This window comes from Pelodiscus sinensis, chromosome 6, assembly GCF_049634645.1.
Source record: "Pelodiscus sinensis isolate JC-2024 chromosome 6, ASM4963464v1, whole genome shotgun sequence".
Taxonomy (NCBI): domain Eukaryota; kingdom Metazoa; phylum Chordata; order Testudines; family Trionychidae; genus Pelodiscus; species Pelodiscus sinensis.
In genome coordinates, this window is record NC_134716.1 from 11,316,979 (window position 1) to 11,338,878 (window position 21,900).

Here is a 21,900-nt window from a genome sequence, read left to right on the forward strand (position 1 = left end):
TCTGAGTCAAAATGAGAAGCAGCTTCAGTAATTGCCTTCCTAGACAAATTTGTTACCCTCAGCTTCTGTGGCAGCCTCCTGCGGTCTTTGCACTTTCATCATATAGGCAAAATGACCATTAACATCAATGATACTTTTGCCATTATAAAGAAAAAGTTGGGGCTGCAGGATATTGCTCCATCACCACCACCTGATTACTGGCTTCAATTAGTTGAGCATATTTTATCTGATTCCAAAGAGAGGAAGGAACATCTGCACTGCCTGCATTGAGAAGTCACCATTGTGGCTGTGTTAATGGTTAGTATATTTGCTTTGCTTGCTTTTCTCTTACAGGAAATGACAGATCTACATGAGACAGAGCTGAATTCACTGTGGTAAGAGGGATTTCTTGACAATGAATTGACTTCAATGAAGGGGTCACTGTAATTCCTTGGCTAACTGTGCATAATTATGTCTCCTTCTAGTAGCTGGTTCACTTTGAGCGTTAGAGCTGGATACTTAGCCAATAGAGTGACTTCTTTTACGGAAGCAGTAGGGCTCTTGCTTTTGCAGCTGAAGGTCTGGGTTCTATCTCTAGGGATAACAGTGATGTCCTCAAGAATGCAGTGTCGAGTTAACCACGGCACTCCGAGTGCACAACAGCAGCAGAGGTCCTGTGCACACACCAGAGGCAGCATTTCATCTGGTATCAATGAAACCTCATTCTCCTCAAAATAGAGGGAATGGGGCCTATTTGTCCATCTGACCAAATAAAAGAGGCATGGGCATATTTTCAGTCTCCTGTTCTCATTAAATGAAGAATGGTGTCTAATATCTGTTTTTCCACCCGTGTTTACAAGGCAGTCACACACACTATTGGAAGAAAAAGTCCATGAAATCGAGCTCCTTAAAGAGCAGATGGATCATCTGCGTGCAGAGATCAATGGTGTGATGGAGGGCATCCTGCATTCTGTTCAAGAAATCCTAGAGGAGAGTGACATCCCAGGAGAGAACAGAGATGTAAGAGGCTAGAATTGTACAAATACCCTTCTGTAGCTCTCCCCATTCCCCCTCACTGCTTCCTGTCCCACCCTTCCTAGCCAATTAGGCCCTGTTAGTCCAGTTCATAGAACTGAATATTAGGGATGGGATTTCTAAAACACTCTGCACTGGATGACACTGTTTTGAAGTCAGTGGGAGATTTACCCCTGACTTTGCTTAGAGCACAGTTGTGCGAGTGCGGAGCACTTTTGAAAATCTCACTCTTGGAGCTTTATCACTGCTGTATTCTGATAGTATCGGATAGAACTTTGACAATTATGCCATTTCTCACTAAAATGTCTCACAAGTGTAACACTATTAACACTACCATATGAATTTGTTTTACTGTTTCATGAAAATGTACAATTTAGGGTCCGTAAATCCTTCAACAGTTGATCCCAAATGGCAGCTAGAGACCCAAGGGGTCTCTCACAGTACACTCCTGGATAGCAAATAAAGCATTGAACTGAGGGTCAGGAAAGCTGGCTTGTAACCCTGAGTCTGGCATTGTCTTGCTTTGTGACCTTGGTCATGTCAGTTAACCTCTTTATGCATTTATTGTTCCATTTATACTGAGATAACACTTCCCTGTCTTTACAAAGCGCTTTGAACTCCTTGGATGGAAACACTATGCATCTTATAACACTAAGGATTAGTTTTTGCTTTCTAACTTAACCCTCTTTTCCCATCATGGAGACTTGTTCATTTCCTTATCCTTGACACCTACTCTCAACGTCACATTTAACTGAGCCACCAATTTTAGCTGAGGAGTAGATACGATTCCCAGTCAGGCCTCCTTAGTTATCTATCTGAATCATTACTAAGTGGCAAGATACTTGTTCTTGCATTCTGAGGCCTGGATTGCACTGTCTGCATGGTGCTCTCACATTTATCTGGCCCCTAAAACAACAGAATGTTGAAGAAAACAAACCCAGTCTCTGACATAACAGAGAAGAGCTTTATTGTGTGGCCTCCAGCTCAGTAGTTGAATAACTTTACATACTTCCAACGATTACTGGGACAACTTATCTGAGATGGAAATTGCTGTTGAGCATTTCATTATTATTATTATTATTAACTAGCCAATTAGCCCGTCATAAGACGGGATTTTCAGGTCTCTTCTCCATGTCAGTCTTCTCTCCTGAGCCTCCGGTCTCTCAGTGTGTGTTTGTCTGTCTGTCTGTCTCCCTCCCTCCTCCTCCTCCTCCTACCTGCCTTCCCCACTCTCTCTCTCTTTCTCTTCTCCTCCCCATCCTGCCTCTCACTCGGGGGACCGTGGAGCCCAAATGGCCTTTTGGGCTCCGCACTCCCCGTGCTGCATGGGGAGCGTGGAGCCCAAACAGCCGCTTGTGCCACTTGCTCCCATGCCTGGCTGAGCGGCACAGAAGTCAGCCGAGCGCCACAGTGGGAGGCAAGGCGGTGATGTTCACGGCCGGGGGCAGGGCCTAGAGCCACTGTCATGCCACACGTCACCACCCCGCACCCTTGCCCCTCCCACCGTGGTGGTCAGCTGACTTCTGCGCCGCTCAGCCAGGCTGCCACAGGGGAGCAAGTGGCGCAAGCGGCCGTCTAGGCCCCGCATTCCCCATGAAGTATGGACCACCCAGAGGGAACAGCCAGCATTTCAGCAACAGCATCACCCAGAGGGAACAGCCAGCATTACAGTCTCTCAGACACTGGGCTACTATATATATGACTAGACAATTAGCCCATCATAAGATGGGATTTTCAGGTCTCTCCTCCACATCGGTCTTCTCTCCTGAGCCTCCAGTGTCTCGCTCCGTGTCCCTCTCTCTTGCCTCCTGCTACTGCCTCCCCCCCCCCCCTCGCCGCACTCCTCCACCTCCTGCCTCTCACTCGGGGGACCTCAGAGTCCAAATGGCCTTTTGGGCTCCACACTCCCCGTGCTGCTTGGGGAGCGCAGAGCCCAAACGGCCACTTGCGCCACTTGCTCCCATGTGGCGGCCCAGCTGAGTGGTGCAGAAGTCAGCCGAGCACCACGGTGGGAGGCAAAGGGGGCCGGGATGGTGATGTGCACAGCTAGGGGGCAGGGCCTGGAGCGGCTGTCACACTGCACATCACTGTCCCACCCCCCCTTCACCTCCCACCATGGCACTTGTCTGACTTTTGCGCCGCTCAGCCAGGCTACCGCAGGGGAGCAAGCAGCGCAAGCACTCCCCATGCAGCACGGGCCCCTCAAAGGGAACAGCCAGCATTTCAGGCAATAGCACCCCCCAGAGGGAACAGCCAGCATTTTGGCGTTACAGACTCACAGACACTGGGCTACTATATATATATATGATAATAATAATATTAATTCTCATTCACACCGCATATTTCACCTTAAGTGCCTATGAATGAGTGTTTGTTGCTTGTAAATATCTTCCTTTGATTACCTTATGTCTTCTCTATTTTTTTTCAGCAAGTGCTTGAGATGATAAATGTAGCATTTAAGAAAGTTTATGAGGACCGTGTCCAGATGCCTGATTGGGCTCAGAAATCCATAGGTAAGGATACTAATATCGTTTTGCTCTTATATAGCACCTTTACAATGGTAAGTACAATTATTCCTCCTTAACGGACTGGAGAAACTGAGACACAGAGGCACTAAGTTGTCTTGCCTATGTTCAGACAGGTAGTCAGTGGCAAGCATCAAGGATATAACCCAAGTCATTAGAATCCCCATCCTCTCCCTTCACCATGATGTCTCTGGTAATGTTATGAACTTTTAAGAAGTATCTGAGATATTCTTCTCCTCTGCACTAATTTACGCACTTAATCAAAGGTGAATGGGAAATCTTGATCTTCCTTACACTACTGTGACACAAACCAACTTTAGGTAATGAGTCATCATTTATACCATATTAGTAATCTCCATATCAGACCATTGTGGGATGTTCTCTACACCATATTGTGACATGAATCCAGCCATAAGATATTGTATTCACTGTTTTTCTTTGACACATAGGAACTCAGATACAAACATGAGGAACATAGGATGGACAGATTTATGGTTTATATGTGACATTAGAAATATCTTGTAGTCCGCTGCTTATCATAGGGTCTGATCTTTGTTAATATATTTATATTATAATTGTAGGTGCCACCATTGATACAGACAGAACATCTAAAAGTTATGAACTTGGGAAAACAGAGGGGTGTTGTTTTAGTTCATGGTTCTTTTCTTCTGCAAATCCTCCAGATATTATTTTGCAGGTAAAGCACATTTTGTGTGTTCTCTTATTCTGTTTTCAAATATCTTCTTTCAAAAATCTTCTCAAGAACTCCTCCTTCAATGGTGGGCCTTCAGTTAGTTAGCCAACTAGTTAAGGAAAGGTTGAGGAGCAGTTAGGTATAGATAACCTGCATTTAAAGCATTACCCACAAAGGTATTGTAATGCTCAGTACCATGGTTGCTATCCTGAAAAATCACAGAAATAACTCTGAACCACAAAGACTGAATTAGGCACGTCAACTTCATATACAATAAATAGGAAGTGATAGGCAACTGACAATTAAATCCACAAAAGACATCATGGTAGGCCAGAAATCTCCTAAGCTAGCAGATGGGAGATGCTGATGAGATAGAGGATGTCCTAAGCTCCTTCCCTCTTATGGAGATAGATTTCTTTCTCTACTTAGTGATTCACAAGAGGAACCCCTTTGCTGAAGTCACATGCCTTAGGCACCTAAGTCATGTTTTGTGAGAATGAGTTACATGCCTCCCTTGTTCTACATAAATGGCCAGAGGAGGAGGTGCTCACTTTATAAATTTTAGCACAGTGGTTAGAGCACTCATCTGGGATGTTGGAGACCCAGGTTAAATTCTTCCCTCTGGGGGGGTGGGGGTGGGGGTGGGAAGGAGAAGGAATTTGAATAAAAGTCTTTTCCTTAGAGTGCTCAAACCATTGAGCTCTGGGATATTTTAGAATCATCCACTCATGCATATTCTCTCTTTCTCTCTCCCCCCTCGCCACCTGCACTCCCCCCTACATTTAGATTTGAGAGAGGTGTCTGGTGGCCTAGAGGGAGGCAGAGGGTTCCCATGTAGCTTGTAGATACAGAAATACAGCTGCTAACAGAACTTTTACCTAAAAGACTTTGGCACCAAGTCTGTTCAAGCATCTACAGGGTTTGAGAGAAATTCTTTGGATTGCAGTGAAGCTTAAAACTGGAACATAAGCACCTAAATCCAAGACGTAAGCGCCTAAGTCTGGAGTTTAGGCACCTATGTATCTTTTTGGATAAGAGCCTTTGAGCCCGATCTGAAATCCACTGTAGTCAGTGGAATTCTCTCTTCTTTTTACAAATAAAAACTTCCATATATGTCATTAATGCATATAAAAATCCGTACATTTTAATGGTCTTTCTCTCCTCCACCCTTCATATGATGCTAGCCTCCTTAGCAACTGATCCAGTGCCTCCTGAAATATTCACTGTTTGCCCCAACTTCTTGATGGCAAAAGTGTACTTAATATCACTGAAAACCATGTTCTCTTCTGCTGTCTGTGATCTTTAATCTGTAAACTCATGCTTTGAATGACTGCAAACACCTTTGGCCTGATTTAAAAATTATTCCTGGGCTCCAGTTCAGGTGTGTGGGAGAAAGACAGAACTGTGTTGACTTTGATGGTGCTATGGCCTAACTCCCAGTGTTTTGGGAAAGGCAATTTTCCCTATAATAAATAATAAGGCCATCTCAGGTTTGATCTGTGAGCTCAATGTCATGAAATATTAATGTGCTCTTTCAGGTGATAGGCAAGGAAATCTACATTTGTGCAGATTTGACAGAACTGTATTAATTTAACAACATAAAGTCAAATAACAGAAAGCATCAATCTTTCTGTTTTTCACTGAATACACATGTATGTGGGGAGAGTTCCTTCATTAGTGATAATTGGAGTTGATTTTTGCTTTCAGCCAGATGTTCACCCCGGAAACTGCTGGGCTTTCCAAGGATCTCAGGGTCAGGTAGTAATTAGGCTGCCTGAAAAAATTTACCCAACCGCTGTTACAATTCAGCATATCTCCAAGGCAATCTCTCCTTCAGGAGATGTAACTAGTGCCCCCAAGGATTTTGCTGTATGTGTGAGTATCTGCCTTTAACTTTTTAAACTGAAATGTTATGATGGGTAAGTACAAGAAAAGAGACTTGGCTTTACACTTGGGCTACGTCTATACTGCATGCTTCTTGTTCAAGAAGCCTTTTGCGCAAGAGTTTTTGCACAAAAACTTATTGCGCAAGAGCACGTCCATACTGCTCAAAGTGCATCGCAAAAGCGATGTGCTTTTGAGCAACAGAGCATCCACATTGCATGGATGCTCTTGCACAAGAAAGCTCTGATGCCCATTCACAGAATGGCCATCAGAGCACCTGTGCTTTTTCCCATAGGGGTTTCTTGCACAAGAAACCCCTCTGTAGCATCCATGCTTGCCTTTTTGTGCAAGAACTCTTGTGCAAAAGGGAGTTATGCCTCGTAAAAGGAGGTTTACCTACGGCAGAAAAAGCCCTCTGTTCTGCTGTTTTACTCTTGATTTCCTTGTGCAAAAGCGCATTTGAGGTGTGGACGCTCCACGGGTTCTTGCGCAAAAACCTTGCCATGTAGATGTAGCCTTGCTATTTACATGGTATCAGTTCTGTTCTCTTCACAACAGTTTAAGGAATTTTCAGATGAGGTGGTAATTTTATCACTACTAACAGTGATCATTTCTATGGTACTTTTTTCTGAGTATCTCAAAGTGCTTGACAAATAATAAACAATTCAGCCTCACAACAACCTGATGCTGCTAGTAAAGGATACAGAATGATTAACATCATCCACCTCTCAAGTAAAAACAGCAGCTGTTTAACATTATCACACAGCAACTCTATCCATTAGGTTTCAGGCAGCTCAGCTGAAACTGCGGCAGAGATTTAGGAGGAAAAATACAATTACCTGTACTGAAATTTCACTAGGATAACGAGGAAAAGATGAGTACGCATTCAAGAAATGATTTAGGATTTTCAGCAATCACAAATGGTTTAATAACATGTCCAAAAGACAGCCTTTCCAGCAATTCAGCATCAGTGATGGAATCAGTCCATGAGCTCAATGTCATAAAATATTAATGCTGAATCAGAGAGGAATTCTACTTAGGGTACACTGGAAAAAAAAAACCAGCAAATCTCTGAGCCTGGGTCAATTGATTTGAGTTCATGGGGCTCATGCAGTGAGCAAGGGTAGCAGGTATAATTAGCCATGGAAGGCTAAGCCTCCCCAAACAGGATGTGGCACACCTCTCTCTGGAAGTATGCTGCTGGCCTGCTCTCTCTTGAGCACTGCTGCAGAAAGGCAACCTAGACCATGCACGCACCTATGCTCTGCCCTGGGGCCCCAATCCTGAGTCTCAGTTTTCTCCCCATGACCCTGACCGTGCTGCTCCTCTTCCCTTCCACCTCCCCCTTGAAGCCAGTCGGGGTCTTGGTCAGGTGAGATGGGGCTGGCTTGGACCCAGAGCAGCTGGGGCCCACTGGCATCCCAGGACAGCTGAGACCCTTTGGTCGGTTGGCTGGGGCTAGCTGGTGGCCCAGGGCTTAGGTAACTGATAGGCCAGGGACATGGGGCAGCGCAGGATTCAGGGTGGCTTGGGCAAGTGGTCTGGACCTCAGGGTGGCTCAGCTGGGTCAGCCAGTGCTCATCTGACTCCAGTGAACTGGGAGGAAGGGTGTGGAGTAGAAGAGACAGGTGGAGGGTGCAGGGAGCGAGCATCCCCAAACAGGGAGTTCATGTGCTGCCCGTGGCTATGAGGCTAATAACAGCAGTATAGATGTCCCCACTTGACTTGAACCTCTGGGTTTCTGGGATTGAGAGCCTTAATGATAGGCTGCATCTAGACTGGCAAGTTTTCTGCAAAAGCAGCTGCTTTTGCAGAAAAACTTGCCAGCTGTCTACACTGGCCACTTGAATTTGTGCAAAAACACTGACGATCTAATATAAGATTGTCGGTGTTCTTGCGCAAATACTATGCTGCTCCTGCTTGGTAAAAAGCCCTCTTGCGCAAATGCTTTTGTGAAAGAAGGCCAGTGTAGACAGCTAAAAACTATTTTGTGCAAAAAAGCCCTGATGGCAAAAATGGCAATCGGGGCTTTCTTGCACAAAACCGCGTCTAGATTGGCATGGACGCTTTTCCGCAAAAAGTGCTTTTGCACAAAAGCGTCTGTGCCAATCTAGACGCTCTTTTCCGCAAATGCTTTTAACGGAAAAACTTTTCCGTTAAAAGCATTTGCGGAAAATCATGCCAGTCTAGACGTAGCCATAATGCTTATGCTGCTATTTTAGCTCAGTAGCAAGAAACCAAGCCGATTGACCTGGGCTCTGAAACTTGCTGCCAAGGATTTTGCCGATGTTGTTTTGGGTGGAGTGTTTGTGTGGGTTGTTTTTTGTTTCATTTTTTGCACTGAAGATGTAACCTTACTGACTAACCAATCCCACGTGATGCAGAGATGTTCCCTGGAAGTCTCTGATCAAAGTACTGACCTTTTCCAACTTTGTAGTTTGAGACTTCAAATAAAATTAAAAATAACTATTTAATTTTAAAAACCCCAAGTATTGCTTAATCTGATCTGACCATTCTTGTGCCACTAGCTCATGTCTCCTAGAAGGTCCCTTAGTTTGAGAGACTGCTAATCTGGAGTCTGACATTTCACACCCCCAAAAATTCACTGTCGGACACAGTCTTATGCTTCATTAGTGATGATGCAAAGGACCAGACTCCATGACTCAAATGTAAGATTTTCTGTCAGAAATAAGCTATTGTTGAGATCTGTCCCTTTAAAAATAAACTTCATCCTGTATTTCCTGTACAGTTTCTCTTTATTTTATACCCCCACAATACTACTAACAAAGTCCTGGATCTGAGAACGGGGGCCCACAGAGCTAAGCCTGTCATAATCAACTGATGAACATGTGACTATATGTTGTGTTTACCATCATTCTGATGCAGGATAGTTAACTCAAGAAAAGGCTTTTGCTAAGAGAACGTGGCTAACATCCTTTGTCAAAATCAGCTGCTTTTAACTTCTGGAGACGTCCATATTGCTCCCAAAATCCCTCAGTTTCTTTCCTCCTGATTTTCAAAGGAACAGTGCTGATTTTCAAAGGAACAGTGAACTCACTGGGTGAATAATACTGTTCCCCAGCATGTACAGTCCAGAATGGAAAACATGGTTGACTTATTTTGTTTCATTTCAATAAATCATCATTTGTTCCAGCTGTCTTTCCACTTTGATTTTAGGGACTGAATGAGGAAACAGGGAAAGAAACTCTGCTGGGAACTTTTATCTATGACTCAGGAAAAGAGAGTATTCAAACTTTCCAACTGGAGGTACTTTAAAGGGTGGTGAGATTGGGCAAATGGTACTGTATACATGCAGGTTTGCTTTTTAGTTTTGTTTCTCCTTTCTGTTGAGAGGATTCCAAAGCGGTTAAACTGGTGTTTTTGGAGAACAGAACTGTATTTGTGGACAGTGTGGGAATGGATAGATAATACAGGCAGTTATGTGAACTGGGTTTCAAGGGAGGCCCATGGATTTCAAGGGAGGCCCCTCTTTTATCAAAGTTCCACTTCTGCAACAGCCCTTCTAAGTTGCAGAAGACAGTGGCTCTAATGGCACGTCTATACTTCCCACAAGATCGACGCTCCAGAAGTCAGTCTTCTAGCTTTCGATTTAGCGGGTCTAATATGGACCCATAAATCAAATGCTGCAGGCAGCCCAGCATCTAGTACTCCTCCTTTTGCAAGGATAAGGGAAGCCGATGGGAGCCATCAAGGCTTGGCTTAAGATAAGCTGACTCCAGCTATGCATTTTGCATTGCTGGAGTTGTATGCCTTAAGCTGACCTTCCTGGTCTAGTATAGGCCAGGCCTAAGGGAGTAAAAGATGTGTAGGGTAAAATTCAGCAAAAGATGCATCTGTCCCAACTTCAGAATTGACACGGTGTACATGAGAGTCAAATTTAAACTCTGTTCTTCCTTCTATTTTTCTCAATCAATCTCCCATCTTTCTCTTCCTTCGTCTTTTGTATCCGAAGCGATGGAGGAAAAGTGCTTTTGAAGCTAGGCAGCTGGGTTTTTGAAACACCTAGATTTCATTAGTACCACCTTGAACAAAGCAGTGGGAAAACAAAGCTGGAGAGGCAATGTGGAAGGGTTTCAGATTTATATGCACAGGAGCTGAAATTTCCTGTTGTTCCAGACACATGCTGCAGCTGTTCTCAGCACAGAATTTCAGGTGGTGCCAACCGCTTTCCAAGCTCTGGGATTTGATTTAACATACCCTGAGACAGGTTCAGCTCTGGCATAGGTAGAACCATTTCCCATTAATTTCCATGGGAATTTTCTCCTCTTACTTCAGGACTGAATTTGGTCTAATACTAGAGTTACTAATAGAAACGAGACTAGGACTAAAGAAAAACATTTAAAGTAACACAAGTTTTATTTCTCTTAACTTTTTTTAATTTCAGGGTGAGCTTTCCAAATCTTTTGTTTACATTAAATTCAATGTGCTGAGTAACTGGGGCAATGCAGAGTACACTTGTGTTTATCGAGTCAGGGTACATGGGAAGAGGACAAACAGCAGCTGAGGCCCTTAGTGCGAAGACATGCAGCGAGAAAACAATAAAGACACCTAAAAATGACAGATTTTTGTCAACTAGTGACTCTCCTATGCTCTGTTAAAGAAATAAACAAGATTTAACTTGGATGTGTGCCAAGTCATGAGTACTGGCAAGTGGAGTCTTAATTATATTTATGGATTGAAAAGCTTTAAATCTTACAGGATCCTCTAGAAAAACACTAGAGCAGGAGTGCTGGAACAGTTTGTATAGTGGGGCTATTGAACCAAACTGTAAATCCTGCATATGATGAAAACCACTTCAAGCCAGGGGATGCAGCAGCAATCCCAGCAGTTCTATTTTCAGTACCTATGCAGTAGAGCATTACTGACCACTCCAGGAAGGAACTGACCAGGGTGCAGTGGTGGGAATACCTCCCTCCAAATCAATAACAGCCTTGCTGACCTCATCTCAGTTGAAAGTTGTCCCCTGCATTACTCACTGGTACATTTCGGAGTGAATGATAAATTGTGGCTAAGTCTGTGGGTCTTCACTCTTTCCATTCTTGGAAACATTTTTCCTACTAGACTCTGAGTTTCTCTCTTCCTTTATGACTTAAGAATTTCAAAGCAACTATATGTAAGGGCTTGTCTTCACTTACTCCAAGATCCACGCTTTGGAGATTGATCTTCTGGCATACGATGTAGTGGGTTTAGTAAGAACCTGCTGAATCAACCACTGATGCTGCCTTGGTCAACCCAGGTAGTCCATGGAGTTGTGAGGAGTAAGGGAAGTCGATGGGAGAATTTTGCCTGCCCACTTCCTGCAATGGGAATGCCGCAGAAATTTGACTTAAGGTAGATCGACTCCAACTACGCTATTCATAGGTGGAATTGTGTATCTTAGGTTGACTTTCTTGCATAGTGTAGACCTGGCCTAACTCGGCAGATCTTCTCTCTATCCATAGAGATACAGGGTGCATGAGGAAGTATCATTGATTGTGAGGGATTTGTCAGGACAGGAAGATGCTTGGTGCTACCACAACACTGGTTCTGACTTGTTCACTTCCTCTCTCCACCAGTGTTCCTTGTAAGCTGTGCTGTTGTGCATCCACCCAGGAAAGAGTCAAATGCCACTCAGCTGATTAGCAGAGCACCCACAGCTAGTTTTTTGTTCCTACGGGTGGTGCACATTTGCACAGGCCTGGGTGCACAGACAATACATTATTCCACACATGGATGGAAAAGATTAGCTGGAATAGTATTCCCCACCCAGAAGGGACTGCTTTGGAGTGGAGGCCCTTCCCCCTTGCTAATTGTATCATGAGAAGCAGAGACTAGAGTTGCACCATGACTGCAGTTCCCTACTCTCCCCCACCTAGACTGCATTGAGGTGGGAGCCTCACACTGACTTTTGCTGCAGCTGAGAGCCAAGACACAGTAAGAATCCATCTAAGGATAGCCTGCTCCTTCCTCTGGGTAATGGAGACATAGGTGGTGATGAGCTAGGGGATGAGATTGATGTCCGTGCTAGTCCAAAGTCAAGCCATCCCCATCACTGCCTTCCTTCCAAACTTCACAAACACTGGGCATCAGTAGCACCCACTCCTTAGCAGCTGCTTACGGCTACATGTTAGCCCAAGGCCAGCAGTGGAAGGCAGACAGACAGGAGCTCTTGGTGCAAGTGCTGAGAGACTCTTGGTACTAGTGATTGGACAGAGTAAGGGTTCTTGTTGTGTGGAGGAGAGGGTCATAGCTCCCTGTGAGCGGGGCATTCATTGGGATATTTGCATGACAGTACCAAGCAAACAGTCTCCTATGAAGGTAGCAATGCTGCCTGCTACTATGAGGTTTCCCCTTCTGCTAGGGTTTCCCCTCTGTCCTTTATCTCCACATATGTTGGGCTCCCCCTTACACTTACCATGCCTGCTGCTGCCTGAGAGCAGCTTGTCAGTCACACTCCATGCACTGTGACAGCTAGGGAAGCAGGCCTGGCTGAGAGTTTGTAGCTTGTACCATCAGTAATGAAGAGCAGATGCCATAAGCATCATTGGATGGGTTGGGTCTATAAGGCAGAGGGAATGTGTTAAATTTGGGCATGAGGAAGGATTTGAAGCGATGGTCCCAGAGGAAAGTCATGCAACTGGGCAGGAGATAAGGTAAGTTGGTGCTTCAGGCTAGAGGAGGCCTAGCTTTAGAGGCAGGCAGAAGGCTGAGAGCTGCCAGGGAGATGACGGTGGCTGTCATGGTTTTCCTGAAAATGGCATAGCAGCAGAACATAGAATCACCTTGAGGAGGGTGGTGAGAGTAGGAAAGGGTCTGGCAGTACTGACTGCACTTAATTAGGGGCATGGGCTGCAAAACATGGTAAGAGTGGAAGGCCCCTTTCTCAAGCTCTCTACATCATTGTGGCCAATGGTTGCTGAGCCAGAAGAGATGAATGGAGAATGGCGCCTGAAGAGGGGCTACAGAAGAGCTAGAGGCTCATAGAAAGGAAGATAGTATTTAGCCCAGGGAGGAAGCACCCTCCACCAACAGGGGAAAAGAAGAGAATACTGTGACAGTGAAAGACTATTTGTTTTGATTTCCGGTGGATTTCTATGTAAAACCTGGAAGGGGTGGATATCGGGCTTCTGACTGGAAGGTACAAGCACTGCAAGTGGCTCAACAATGTGTGGAATTTCATCAGAGTGGGGCATGGACATCTGGCCAGAGCATCTGCCTAACACCTTGTATTCGCTGTTTGTTATTGAGGGGGAACCACACAATCTATCGAGAGAACACAGGCCCTCTGATGCCAATTCCAATTATCATGATATACTTCTCTTGGCATTGTGGCCACTGGTTCATAAAGTGTTTTTCATAACAACTATCTTTCTCCACCTTCTACCAAAGAGACTCTAGACTTCTCTAATTATTTTACTGGCCTGTTACCAGTCAAGAAGTTTTCTTGTCTGGCCTAGGCCTAACCCTAGCCCTAATTCTTTGTAAATTATTTTTACTAAAGGCCACCATAGAAAGCTTTCTTTACATACACATTGAATTATTAACATCTGGAGCACTGTAGCCTCCTAGATAGAGCTCTGGGGTTCCATGAATAGAGATTAGGGTTCACAAGACCCCTGGGTGTTTTACTTGGCTTGTTGAATGACTTTGGGCAAGTCACCTCCTCATTCTGTGACTCAGCTTCTCCTGTAAATAATTGTATTTAGCTCCTTTCCAAAACATTGTGGGTATGCCTACACTTAAAAATAAATCAAAATAAAACCCTACAGCAGCAAATCGCATAGCCAGAGGTTCATGATGGACAAACTAGAGAAATGGTCTGAGGTAAATAGGAAGAAGTTTAATAAAGACAATTGCAAAGTACTACACTTAGACTGTGTCTAGACTACATGCCTCTGTCGGCAGAGGCATGTAGATTAGACACATAGGCAAAGGCAAATGAAGCCGCGATTTAAATGATCGCGGCTTCATTTACATTTACATGGCTGCCGCGCTGAGCTGACAAACAGCTGATCAGCTGTTTGTCCGCTCAGCGCGCTAGTCTGGACGCTCCCCTGCCGACATCAAAGCCCTTTGTCGGCAGCCCCGTTATTCCTCGTGGGATGAGGTTTACCGGGGCTGCCGACAAAGGGCTTTGATGTCGGCAGGGGAGCGTCCAGACTAGCGCGCTGAGCGGACAAACAGCTGATCAGCTGTTTGATAGCTCAGCGCGGCAGCCATGTAAATGTAAATGAAGCTGCGATCATTTAAATTGCGGCTTCATTTGACTTTGCCAAACAAACAAATCTACATGGCTCCGTCGACGGAGCCATGTAGTTTAGACGTACCCTTAGGAAAGAACAGTCGGTTTCACACATAGAGAATGAGAAGCAATTGTCTAGGAAAGAGTATTGCAGAAAGCAATCTACAGGTTGTAATGGACCTAAATATGAGTCGACTGTGTTGCACACCAAAAAAAAAAAAAGGCAAATATAATTCTAGGATGCATTAACAGGAGTGTTGCGGGCAAGGCATGAGATGTCATTCTACCATTCTACTGTGTACTGATTAGCCTCTGTTGGAGTATTGTGTCCAGTTCTGGGCACCACATTTCAAGAAAGATGTGTAGAAGGACCAGAGAAGAGCAAGAAAAATGATTAAACATCTAGAAAACATGATCTGTGAGGGATGACTAAAAGAATTGGGCTTGTTTAGATTAGAAAAGAGAAGACTGAGAGAGGACATGATAGCAGTTTTCAGGTTTCTAAAAAGGTGTTCCAAGGAGGAGGGAGAAAAATTGTTCTCCTTGGCCTCTGAGGATAGGACAAGAAGCAATGGGCTTAAATTGCAGCAAGGGAGGTTTACGTTGGGCATTAGGAAAAACTTCCTAACACTCAGGGTGGTTAAACACTGGAATAAGTTGCCTAATGAGGTTGTGGAATCTCCATCACTGGAAATATTTAAGAACAAGTTGTATAGACATCTGTCGGGGATGATCTAGATCAGGGCTACTCGACTTCGGAAGCCTTAGAGGCCACAATGATACTCACAGCACATGATGAGGGCCGCAACTTAAGTGTGGCTGCATATACATGTGAATATACATGCAAGTATATGCAAATAGCATCTTTCACACTGACAGTCATGAATGCAAAGATTAAGGCAAGAATATACAACACACAGGCCCCATTTAAGTCAGTTCTACTGATATTAATAACATGCAACAGTTACCCAATTTCCACCCATCTGACAGCACTTTTAATGAGCAATGACAGTCGAGGAATTTAACAACTAAAACGCATAGCAACAGAAGATCATTATATTGTTTTACCGGTATGGAGCGTGTTCCCATAGGAGACCATGTTCAAAGGACCCCACCTGCAGGCCATGTGTTGAGCCCCACATAAACCCAAACCGCATTGCGGGCCACAAACAAATGGGCCGCAGGCAGCCCACAAGCCACATGCTGAGTAGCCCTTATCTAGATGATGCTTAATCCTGCCATGAGGGCAGGGACTGGACTTGATGATCTCTTGAGGTCCCTTACAGTTCTAGTGTTCTATGAGTCTATGCTATTGTGCTAAAGACAGTCACACAGATGATCTTGAGGACTGTGATCAAGTTATCACAGCTTTTATCCATTCATACACATTACTCTTAGGCTGCGTATAGACTGTCATGATTTTCCGCAAATGCTTTTAATGGAAAAGTTTTTCCGTTAAAAGCATTTGCGGAAAAGAGCGTCTAGATTGGCATGGATGCTTTTGCGCAAAGCACTTTTTGCGGAAAAGCGTCCGTACCAATCTAGACGCAGTTTTGCGCAAGAAAGCCCCGATCGCCATTTTCGCCATCGTGGCTTTTTTGCGCAAAACAGTTTTTAGCTGTCTACACTGGCCCTCTTGTGCAAATACATTTGCGCAAGAGGGATTTTTCCCGAACAGGAGCAGCATAGTATTTGCGCAAGAACACTGACAATGTAATGTAAGATTGTCAATCTTACATTAGATTGTCAGTGTTCTTGCACAAATTCAAGTGGCCAGTGTAGACAGCTGGCAAGTTTTTCCGCAAAAGCAAAAACTTGCCAGTCTAGATGCAGCCTTACTGTAGTATGACAGTAACATCTGGGAGCCCTGAGATCATGGCTCCATTGTACTAGATGCTATAGAAAAACATAAAATAGACTGAGGGTTGGATAAAGGAAATATCATCCCTAATTTACAAATGACAAATTAAGACACAGAGAAATTAAGTGGCTTGCCCTAAATCACACCTGGAGGCTGGGACAAAACTAGGCATCTGCCTGCTCCTAGAGAAGGGCAACTAAGATGTGACAGGATTATGATGATCAATAGATGGCTTAGGCAGTGGTGCTATAAGGAGGGCTTTGGGATGTATGGTCACTGGGAGGCATTTATGGACAGAGGACTGTTCTCTAGAGATGGACTTCACCTAAGTAGGGAGGGAAATAGACTTCTAGGATGGAGGCTGGCTCAATTGATTAAGAGAGCTTTAAACTAGGAATTTGGGGGAGACGGTTGGGAGATGCCCAGGTAATCTCTACGCCAGACTTTAACACTGAGAGGGAGGAAAACGAAGTAAGAAAGGATATAGCTGGGGATAGGAGAATGAACATGAGGAAGGGTGGGATGGATACTAGTCTAATAGGTCATATTGGAGGTATAACGTCTGTGCCAAATTGGGTAAAGAATGTGAATGAGGCCAAACAGCAAAAATTAAGATGTTTGTACACCAATGCGAGGAGCCGAGGTAACAAAAAGGAGGAACTAGAGCTATTGGTTCAGGAAGTGAAACCAGATATTATAGGAATAACAGAAACATGGTGGAATACTAGGCATGACTGGAGTACAGGTATTGAAGGGTATGTGCTGTTTAGGAAAGACAGAAATAAGGGTAAAGGTGGTGGAGTCGCATTGTATATCAAAGATGAGGTAGATTGTAAAGAAATAAAAAGTGATGGAATGGAGAAGACAAAGTCTGTTTGGGCAAAAATCACATTGGAGAAGAAAACTATCAGATCCTTCCCTGGGATAGTGCTTAGGGTGTGTTATAGACCACCAGGATCCAATTTGGATATGGATAGAGACCTCTTTAATGTTTTTAATGAAGTAAATACTCATGGAAACTGTGTAATCATGGGAGATTTCAACTTTCCAGATATAGACTGGAGAACAAGTGCTAGTAATAATAATAGGGCTCAGATTTTCCTAGATGTGATAGCTGATGAATTCCTTCATCAAGTAGCTGCTGAACCAACAAGGGGGGGATGCTATTTTAGATTTGGTTTTGGTGAGTAGTGAGGACTTCATAGATGAAATGGTTGTAGGAGACAACCTAGGCTCAAGTGATCATGAGCTAATTCAGTTTAAATTAAATGGAAGGATACACAAAAATAAATCTGAAACTAGGGTTTTTGATTTCAAAAGGGCTAACTTTAGTAAATTAAGGAAATTAGTTAGGGAAGTTGATTGGACTAAAGAAATTATGGATCTTAAAGTGGAGGAGGCCTGGAATTATTTTAAGTTAAAGTTGCAGAAGCTGTCAGAAGCCTGTATCCCTAGAAAAGGGGAAAAAAATATAGGCAGGTGTGTTAGACCAAGCTGGATGAGCAAGCATCTCAGAGAGGTGATTAAGAAAAAGCAGAAAGCATATAAGGAGTGGAAAATGGGAGGGATCAGTAAAGAAAGCTACCTTATTGAGGTTAGAGCATGTAGGGATAAAGTGAGAAAGGCTAAAAGTCAGGTAGAGTTGGACCTCGCAAAGGGAATTAAAACCAATAGTAAAAGGTTTTATAGCCATATAAATAGGAAAAAAACAAAAAAAGAAGAAGTAGGACCGCTAATTACTAAGGATGGAGTGGAGGTTAAGGATAATCTAGGAATGGCCCAATATTTGAACAAATACTTTGCTTCAGTCTTTAATGAGGCTAATGAAGCGCTTAGGGATAATGGTAAGTTAACAAACGGGACTAAAGATAAGGAGGTAGATATTACCATATCCGAGGTAAAAGCCAAACTTGAACAGCTTAATGGGAGTAAATCGGGGGGCCCAGATAATCTTCATCCAAGAATATTAAAGGAACTGGCACATGAACTTGCAAGTCCATTAGCAAAATTTTTAAATAAATCTCTAAACTCAGGGATTGTACCATTTGACTGGAGAATTGCTAATATAGTTCCGATTTTTAAGAAAGGGAAAAAAAGCGACCCGGGTAACTATAGGCCTGTTAGTTTGACATCTGTAATATGTAAGATCCTGGAAAAAAATTTTAAGGAGAAAGTAGTTAGAGACATTGAGGCTAATGGCAACTGGGACAAATTACAACATGGTTTTACAAAAGGTAGATCGTGCCAAACCAACCTGATCTCCTTTTTTGAGAAAGTAACAGATTTTTTAGATAAAGGAAATGCAGTGGATCTAATCTACCTCGACTTTAGTAAGGCATTTGATACAGTACCACATGGGGAATTATTGGTTAAATTGGAAAACATAGGGATTAATATGAAAGTTGAGAGGTGGATAAGCAACTGGTTAAAGGGGAGACTACAGCGGGTCATACTGAAAGGTGAACTGTCGGGTTGGAGGAAGGTTACTAGCGGAGTTCCTCAGGGATCAGTTTTGGGGCCAATTTTATTTAATCTTTTTATTGCTGATCTTGGCACCAAAAGTGGAAGTGTCCTAATAAAATTTGCGGATGACACAAAGTTGGGAGCTATTGCCAATTCAGAAAAGGATCGGGATATCATACAGGAAGATCTGGATGACCTTGTAAATTGGAGTGATAGCAATAGGATGAAATTTAATAGTGAGAAGTGTAAGGTTATGCATTTAGGGATTAATAACAAGAATTTTAGTTATAAGCTGGGGACACATCAGTTGGAAGTAACGGAGGAGGAGAAGGACCTCGGAGTCCTGGTTGATTATAGAATGACTATGAGCCGCCATTGCAACATGGCCGTGAAAAAGGCTAATACGATCTTGGGATGTATTAGGCGAGGTATTTCCAGTAGGGATAAGGAGGTGTTAGTGCCATTATACAAGGCATTGGTGAGACCCCATTTGGAATACTGTGTGCAGTTCTGGTCTCCCATGTTTAAGAAGGATGAATTCAAACTGGAACAGGTACAAAGAAGGGCCACTAGGATGATCCGAGGAATGGAAAACCTGTCTTATGAAAGGAGACTCAAGGAGCTTGGCTTGTTTACTTTAACCAAAAGAAGGCTGAGGGGGGGACATGATTGCACTTTTTAAATATATTAGAGGGATAAATACCAGGGAGGGAGAGGAATTATTTAAGTTTAATACCAATGTGGACACAAGAACTAATGGATATAAGATGGCTAGTAGGAAGTTTAGACTTGAGATTAGACGAAGGTTTCTAACCATTAGAGGAGTGAGGTTCTGGAACGGCCTTCCAAGGGAAGTAGTGTGGGCAAAAGATCTATCTGGTTTCAAGATTAAACTAGATGGATTTATGATGGGGATGGTTTGATGAGATAACATGATCTTGGTAACTAAGGGTATGTCTACACTACCCTCCTAGTTCGAACTAGGAGGGTAATGTAGGCATACCGCACTTGCAAATGAAGCTCGGGATTTGAATTTCCTGGGCTTCATTTGCATAAAAGGGGAGCCGCCATTTTTAAAACCCCGCTGGTTCGAACTCCATGCAGCGCGGCTACACGGGGCACGAACTAGGTAGTTCGAACTAGGCTTCCTAGTTCGAACTACCGTTACTCCTCATTTCACAAGGAGTAACGGTAGTTCGAACTAGGAAGCCTAGTTCGAACTACCTAGTTCATGCCACGTGTAGCCCGAGGAGTAACGGTAGTTTGAACTAGGAAGCCTAGTTCGAACTACCTAGTTCATGCCGCGTGTAGCCGCGCGGCACGGGGTTCGAACGAGCGGGGATTTAAAAATGGCGGCGCCCCGCTTATGCAAATGAAGCCCGGGAAATTCAAATCCCGGGCTTCATTTGCAATTGCGGTATGCCTACATTACCCCACTAGTTCGAACTAGCGGGGTAGTGCAGACATACCCTTATTCTCTTGTTTCTCTGTGCAATACCAAATATCCCTTTTCCACCCTTCCCTACTCACCTTGTAGCTTCTGCTTCCATATACAGTAGACTTCCGATAATCTGGAATCTATGGGACCTAGGTGGTGCCGGATTATCAGATATGCCGGACTATCAGGAGGTATTTATAAGCTAGTTATATATATACTGTATACATTATATACTGTATATAAAGTGTTCCTAGCCCTTATTGTACATACTGTATACAGTATACTGTAAGGTTTTAGTTTTTTAAAGCCTTTTTTACCCTTTTTGCTCAGTTCAGCTGCTGCTGCTGTTACCTTGTGACTCATTTTTTGCCAAAGCTCACTCAGTAGGCTCTTGCCATTTTGATGCCGGACTATCAGGAGTGCCGGACTATTGGATGACGGACTATTGGAGTTTTACTGTATGTTGTGATTTAATGCAGCTTATCTATGCCACAGCTATGCACATTTTACACCCCCATCACCTTTAAAGATTATTTTTCTAGTTCTTCCTGACAGCCTGATCCAGCCTGTAATTTCTAAGAGCTGTAGTTCTGCCGTTCTTCCAAACAACTCACTTGCACATGGCATTGCACAGACAGTAGATATGATATTAAGCCATATGTTTCACGTTATCAAGTGAATGGCCACTGAGGCATCAGTGAGTAATAACCATCATTTAGAATCAGTGTCATTCCACTACTTTTAATTCTGTTCCAACTTTTTGGCTGTTCTGTATAATTAGAAAACTAGGTACCAGATCCCCAAGTCGTGAAAATCAAGATAAATCTATTGACTTCAGTGAATCTTTGCTGATTTTATACCAGCTGATGATCTGGTGCATAGTTGGCTAACAATTTTGTATTCAAAACAAAATCCTTTTCCCACTATTGAACTATGCAATCAGCCATCCTTTCATATTCTTATCAGCCTTATAATTAACCTGTTTCCATGGGGACTACCTCCTGTTAGTGATCTTATTTGAAGGGGTTTATTTTGTATCTGTTTTTTGTCTGCATACCCTGCTGAATCAATTAATCATTTCATTAAAGCTGCAAATAGGCTGTACTAATCAGAAGCAAGTTGAGCATCATTTTAAAAAAATACACTTCAGAACAAATGAACCATACTATCCAAAATAGGATGCCTTGTATTATAAAAGAAAAAAAATAAAACTGGAGTTAATCAGCATAATAGATGTTCCTTTAGGGAGGGCAGTTGATGGCAAAACAGATATCACTAGTGGTTTGGTCTGAAGGCTCATGCTATCTGAACAGTTTTTATTTGCTATACAGATGTTAATGCAAGAGAGAACAAACAATTTAGCTATAGCTATCTGTTCTTCTCTGGATGTTTGTGGCGACTTACCAGGCAATTCATTAGCCCTGTTACAGTGATTGAAGAAGAACTCCAAATGCTGCATACATAGAACCAAATCTAGGTTCACTTTGCTTTTCCCCCTCTGAAAATGGATGGAGAATAATTCTGTCTGTTGTATTTTGGGGATTCCATATGCACATAGGCAAGGGGCATGTATAATCCTCGCAAAGGAAGGAGTATGGGGGAGCAGAGGATATGCACTAAAATGAGAAGACCATGGCCAGGACTGGTGAAAATGGATGCTTGAAATTAGACTTCAAGTTCCATATTTAGGTTTTTGTGATGCTGACAAACCAAGTGCCAGCTCTGGCCTGTGCTGTAGGTCTTCACTGAGAGCTGATAAATTCATAGCTAAAAACAAAC

At 43.4% G+C, this 21,900-nt stretch overlaps 1 protein-coding gene across 1 annotated transcript in view; it reads left to right on the top strand.

Annotated features, from left to right (window-relative positions):
- Positions 1-10,761, top strand: part of LOC102444904 (SUN domain-containing protein 3-like) — a 31,605-nt gene extending 20,844 nt beyond the window's left edge. The window contains exons 7-13 of the mRNA XM_075931447.1: positions 334-374; positions 840-999; positions 3,443-3,527; positions 4,121-4,236; positions 5,941-6,108; positions 9,295-9,384; positions 10,523-10,761. Coding sequence (XP_075787562.1) covers positions 334-374; positions 840-999; positions 3,443-3,527; positions 4,121-4,236; positions 5,941-6,108; positions 9,295-9,384; positions 10,523-10,642 — 780 coding nt within the window. The 3' untranslated portion in view covers positions 10,643-10,761. The remainder of the gene's footprint in view (positions 1-333; positions 375-839; positions 1,000-3,442; positions 3,528-4,120; positions 4,237-5,940; positions 6,109-9,294; positions 9,385-10,522) is intronic.
- Positions 10,762-21,900: the final 11,139 nt, after the last annotated feature.